The sequence below is a fragment of the Callorhinus ursinus genome, unplaced genomic scaffold (assembly GCF_003265705.2).
Source record: "Callorhinus ursinus isolate GAN/ISIS: 27379988/994484 unplaced genomic scaffold, GSC_fseal_2.0 scaffold3, whole genome shotgun sequence".
NCBI classification, from domain to species: domain Eukaryota; kingdom Metazoa; phylum Chordata; class Mammalia; order Carnivora; family Otariidae; genus Callorhinus; species Callorhinus ursinus.
The window spans coordinates 40725358-40731879 of NW_027397065.1; the positions used below are offsets into that span (position 1 = coordinate 40725358).

The 6522-nt window shown below is 41.5% G+C and overlaps 1 protein-coding gene across 1 annotated transcript; it reads left to right on the forward strand.

Moving 5' to 3' along the window:
• The first annotated feature begins 3781 nt into the window (after positions 1-3781).
• On the forward strand, positions 3782-5910 carry LOC112820103 (heterogeneous nuclear ribonucleoproteins A2/B1-like). Its single transcript, XM_073890277.1, is given in 3 exon segments — positions 3782-4234; positions 4236-4631; positions 5101-5910. Coding segments are annotated over 3 exon segments (1023 nt in total). The 5' UTR covers positions 3782-3941; the 3' UTR covers positions 5435-5910.
• The last annotated feature ends 612 nt before the right edge of the window (positions 5911-6522 follow it).

Here is a 6522-nt window from a genome sequence, read left to right on the forward strand (position 1 = left end):
ATGACTCTAAAAATGAAAAATAAAAATGTTTTTTTTTTTAAAAAGGGTTTGATAAGATGTTGGTTAGAAAAGGGAAAAAGAAAAATTCAAAAAAATAAAACAGTTAAAAAAATTAACTTTGAAAGACTAATGAATCATGGTAAAAAATCCATGAATTCTATGTGCAGTGTTCCCTAGCGCTGGAGTTCTCCAGTTCTCCTTGATTGGTAAACTTGGTCTTGGCTGGCTGTTCGTGCTGATCTTCTGGGGGAAGGACCTGTTGCCGTGGTTCCCAAATGTCTTTGCCGGAGGCGGAATTGCCCCGCCCTTGCTGGGTCCGGACTAAGTAATCACGTCCAGTTTGCTCTCGGGAGCTTTTGTTCCCTGTAAGCTTTCCGTACAGCTTGGAGGACGAGAGTGAAAATGGCAGCCTCCTAATCTCCATCCGGGAGGACCCAAGAACTTGGGGCCCCGCTCCTCAGTGTGCTCCCAGAGAAAGGCAGTCAGTCACTCCCGTCTCCCCGGTCTCCGGCCGCACTCCATGCCCACCCGGCCGATAACGTGACCGAGCGTTTCTATCTCTGGAACCCGTCCCCCTGTGGAGTCTCCAAACCCAGCAGATCTGTGCGGTGCGCTCCCACGCTGCTCCTCCCAGGGGAGGGAGGGGAGTCTCCCTGGATCTGCCGCTTGTTGGGTCCCTGCTGGAGAAGCAGTGGCCCAACTGTCACCGATCACAGTTTATGGCAACCCCGAGCTGAGAGCTTGCTCCTCAGCTCCGTCTCTGCAGCCGGCTTCCTCTCATACCTGGGAGCTCTGCCGCACTCAGGCACCCCCGGTCTTTCTGTGACCCCAAGGGTCCTGAGACCACACCGTCCCACGAGGGTTCCACCCCCTGCTTAGCCACTGGAGTGACATCCCTCAGCGGAGCCGACTTCTCAAAGTTCCGATTTTGTGCTCCGCGGCTCTATCACTTGCCAGAAGTGGCCAATGGAGGCCCCCTCCCCCACCATCTATCCTCCCGAATATCGCCTCAGATTCACTTCTCCACGCGTCCTAACTTCCAGAAAGTGGTCGCATTTCTGTTCGGAGAGTTGTTGCTCTTCTTTTGTTTGATCTCCTGTTGGGTTCATAGGTGTTCAGAATGGTCTGATCCCTATCCAGCTGAATTCCTGAGACCAGACAAAATCCAGGTCTCCTACTCCTCCACCATCTTGTTCCCCCCCCCCCCCACTGCTATTTATTCTTTAGAACCCAGATTAAATATCTATTTGGGCAAAATTCATTGCCCATCTTTTATGTCTTCACAACTCTTTATCCATAGAACTTCTTACATCTTCCTGAATTCATCAGTTCACAAATCCATCACCTCCACTTGATTGAGAGCTTCCCTAGAGAATGGATTCAAATGCATCTTTTCCGTATCCTCAAGTATTAGCCAGGATCTAGCATGTGATGTGCTCTCATTATATAGCAGCTCAAAGGTCTGTGGAGGTTATGTGGTAAAGATACAGTTCTTGTTTTCAAAGAGCTTCTATCATATTCAAGGATAAAACGCTGATAAAATAATGAGAAAAACAGGTACCAAACTTTGTGACTACAGAAGTTCAGAAAAGAGATTATAATTACTGCATAAAAACTTCATGAAGGAAGACAACTTGAGGTGAGTGTCTCAAATACAGAAGGTAGAGGAGATTTAACAAATACCACTGAAGGTTGTTACAATAATTGGTATTTGCATGGAATGTAACTGAATCAACAAGAAATGACTTTGATACTGGGGAGAGTAATGATAGGAATTAATAGGAATGATACTTGAATTCACTGTTTTAATAATTAAACTAGGGTTCTTTACAGAGTTTGTTGAGGGAAGAAATGGACTACACAAAATGTTAGGTAGATATTTCAATAGATACTTTAACTTGGGCTAATTAACTGGACACTAGCAGTTATTTTGCAGATTAATTTCTCTTGGGGAACAAAAGCAAAAAGATGTTTGGAGAGAAAACTAGCTTCAGAGCAGAGCAAAATGTATCTTCCTGCCATCTAATTCCTTTTCTTCTTTGCATGGTTAATAGGCACTGTTTAGCCGCTTAGATTCAATACCAAAATTTAGAACCAAGATAATACAAATTAGGTAAAGGGTTAAAGAAATCAATTAGTGCCATTTATATAATATTTTTTATTTGTCTAGATTGTGGTCCAGGTCTTTCAGTTACCCTGGAAGCATAATGCTTGCTTCACATTCACAGATAATTTCAATCTCAATCTGGAGATGAATGAACACCCAAGAATGAGAGAATAAGTTAGCATTTATTATTGTTGCTATTCTCTATATTGACCACAATGGCTGACCAAATTAGCTAGAGATAAAGTTTTCTCAGATAAGATGGTATGAACTAATCTTTTATAGAATGAGAGGACAGGGTGTCTGGTGCATGTGTGTCCCTGGAAAAACTATCTTTAACTAGAGTTAAGGGCCCAGTGGTACTGTGGGCCTAATTTATAATCTACAGGATTAGAATAAATAATGCAGAGTTAAGTGTTTTTTTAAGGACAGGAAGAAAACAACTGAACTTAATCTGGAGGTAACATTTTTATATTCACTAATAGAATTTGATTTAGGGTGGAGGCTCCATATAATTAGGCTGGGAAATTTAAAAAATTGAACTAACCATTTGTGGAAAGGAGAAAAAGATAAACTGATTTTTAAAGATATTTTTTATTTGTCTTTTGATTTTTTTCTTTTTCCTCTTTTCTTTCTCTTTTTTACTCTTCTCTGTATCCTCCTAACCCTTCTCCTAGTTTACTGTATTTTCTCCTGAAAAGTGATAATCAGAGCAAAAATATATAAGGGCCACATAGCAACCTCAATTGTTTGCATGACAGATTTATATCAAATTACTTAGGTGAAAGATATCTAATGCTCCTTTGACATAATGGTAAATCAGATTTTGAGTGCTTTATGTAACATACTGGTAACTGAAAAAACATTTTTTAAGAGCATTTTCAAGAAAATTCACTTTTTCTTTTAATTTGTTATGAAATTGAGAGCTTTGATGGCATAAGTTCACTTCACTAATGTAGCATCATAAAGTTCCTTACCTTCTTACTCTTCACTCTGCTCCATTAGAAGGCTTAGCTGACAATTGTGATTTCCCTAGAAATGGCAACTGTTCAAGGAGAAAGTGTCAGCATTTTTGCCATGACATGTTGTTGTCAGCGAGGATTCATGGGGTGCGCTTTTCATGGGCAGATAAATATGTGCATGCTGAAGACTAGCCCTGAAGGAGACTGACGTCAGTTCAGCACCTGCCCTTCTGCAACATGCTGGGCCCTTTGATTACTGGAAATAGCTCCACTGCGTGGTCTGGGCTGCCCTGGGATTTAACAGCTGCTGTGTTCTTTTCCTCCCTTCGGAAGAACACAGATGACTGTCTTTATGAGAGGGGTCTGAATAGAAAGCAGATTTCTTACGTCACTTTTTTTCTTTTTTTCATTAAGTTCACCACTATCATCCACATAAGGAGATAGACAAAGTTGGCCATAACCTGGAACACTCTTTTGCTAAATTTAAAGAATTGGTTTACGACTTCAGTACATGAAACTACAAAGGGTATGGTGGGAGGCACTTGGAATGATATTTGTTCTTCCTATTGTGATTTCTGATAAATTAGTGAGTGCAAACACCATCGAAACCAATTTTACATATAAGATACAGTGCCTAGAACCAAAAAGCTTTCGGAGGGCTCTGAAAATGTTTGAAATAATATATAAAACTTACAGACATACGGGCAGTAGCAGCAGCGCCGGGTCCCGTGTGGAGGGGCTCTTAGCAGTGTTGTTTCTCCAGCAGCGGCAGTTCTCACTACCGCGCCAGGACGAGTCCGGTTCGTGTTCATCCGCGGAGATCTCTCTCATCTCACTCGGCTGCGGGAAATCGGGCTGAAGCGACTGAGTCCGCGATGGAGAGAGAAAAGGAACAGTTACGTAAACTCTTTATTGGTGGCTTGAACTTTGAAACCACAGAAGAAAGTTTGAGGAACTACTACGAGCAATGGGGAAAACTTGCAGACTGTGTGGTTATGAGGGATCCTGCAAGCAAAAGATCAAGAGAATTTGGTTTTGTAACTTTTTCATCTGTGGCTGAGGTTGATGCTGCCATGGCTGCAAGACCTCATTCAATTGATGGGAGAGTGGTTGAGCCAAAATGTGCTGTTGCAAGAGAGGAATCTGGAAAACCAGGGCTTCACGTAACTGAAGAAGCTGTTTGTTGGTAGAATTAAAGAAGATACTGAGGAACATCATCTTAGAGATTACTTCGGGGAATGTGGAAAGATTGATACCATTGAGATAATTACCGATAGGCAGTCTGGAAAGAAAAGAGGCTTTGGATTTGTTACTTTTGATGATCATGACCCTGTGGATAAGATTGTGTTGCAGAAATATCATACCATCAATGGTCATAATGCAGAAGTAAGAAAGGCTTTGTCTAGACAAGAAATGCAGGAAGTCCAAAGTTCTAGAAGTGGAAGAGGAGGCAACTTTGGTTTTGGAGATTCTCGTGGAGGTGGTGGAAATTTCGGACCAGGACCAGGAAGTAACTTTAGAGGAGGATCTGATGGATATGGAAGTGGTCGTGGATTTGGGGATGGCTATAATGTCGGGAGCCATGAGCAACAAAGGGGTTAATCGGGTAGAGCAAAGGCTCCCTGATCCCTTTGAACCATGGCCACCTAACTGCCCCCATACAAAAACATGTTGTACTGGCTAGCCTGAGTTGTATTTAGGCCAAGAAAACCACAGTGTTATTAATAGACCCTGAAAGATAGCGCACCTGGCCCTTTAAAGGCATACCGCGTAAACAAAACTGGGAAGAAACTATGCGCTTGAGGAATCTGGCCTTGAATCAGAAACACGGGACGGAGCCAGGAGAAGGGCAGGGAGGAACCTGTGAAACTTGTTTATGTCTTATTGTTATATAACCTAAGCCTATATAAAGTGTGTGAGAAAGAATAAAGTTGTTGCTCGCGGCATCCCCGTGGGCAACCCTCCTGTTCCCATACTTTTATGTTTCATTCTCTTACCCTCACCCCTGTTCGACCTTGCACGCGGGCCGTGGCACTATAATGGGTATGGAGGAGGACCTGGAGGTGGCAATTTTGGAGGTAGCCCTGGTTATGGAGGAGGAAGAGGAGGATATGGTGGTGGAGGACCTGGATATGGCAACCAGGGTGGGGGCTACGGAGGTGGTTATAACAATTGTGGAGGAGGAAATTATGGAAGTGGAAATTACAATGATTTTGGAAATTATAACCAGCAATCCTCTAACTATGGTCCAATGAAGAGTGGAAACTTTGGTGGTAGCAGGAACATGGGGGGACCATATGGTGGAGGAAACTCTGGTCCTGGAGGCCGTGGAGGAAGTGGGGGTTATGGAGGGGGAAGCCGAAACTGAGCTTCTTCCTATTTGCCATGGGCTTCCCTGTATAATATAGGAGAGGATGAGAGCCCAGAGGTAACAGAACAGCTTCAGGTTATCGAAATAACAATGTTAAGGAAACTCTTATCTCAGTCATGCGGTGATATGGCAGAAGACACCAGAGCAGATGCAGAGAGCCATTTTGTGAATGGATGGGATTATTTAATAACATTACCTTACTGTGGAGGAAGGATTGTAAATAAAAAAAAATGCCTTTGAGACAGTTTCTTAGCTTTTTAATTATTGTTTCTTTCTAGTGGTCTTTGTAAGAGTGTAGAAGCATTCCTTCTTTGATAATGTTAAATTTGTAAGTTTCAAGTGACATGTGAAACCTTTTTTAAGATTTTTCTCAAAGTTTTGAAAAGCTATTAGCCAGGATCATGGTGTAATAAGACAACGTTTTTCCTTTAAAAAAATTTAAGTGCATGTGTAGAGTTAAGAAGCTGTTGTACATTTATGATTTAATAAAATAATTCTAAAGGAAAAACAAAAAAACAAAAAACCTTACATATGAAAACAGAAAAATTAATAACTGTTAAATTGTTCATAAATCATTTTCTGGCAATTAGACAACTACAATTCAATGCAATTCTTACATAGATGTAAAAATCATAATCAAACCTAATGTGTAAAAATCATTAAAAATGATGTATCTCATAAACTGAAAATTATAAAAATTAGAACATTCTACTCTCATTTATTAAAATTATGACTTGTATGGGTTTGTGGGTATATTTTAATATGCCTAATACAACATGGGGTAAGGACTCCTGGCCTCGAATATATGGACCATGAAAGTCCTAAAATGGCCCTACTGTCATCTATTCACATAGAGGTTATGAGTTCTTTTTTTTTGTCACTCATCCATTTATGTCTTTCTTTTCCCAAGCCACAGAGTCCATTTCACCACTCTGTCATCTGAATCACTCCAATTTTCTAGAACTCCAGGCAGTTCTTCCTGCCTCCAGTAGTGCCTCTCTCTTGTAAATGTTCCTACTTCAGCTTAATGTGATCACCCATACAACTCTCACCTTGCTCTCCCTTCTCAGTGGCTCCCAGCAGCC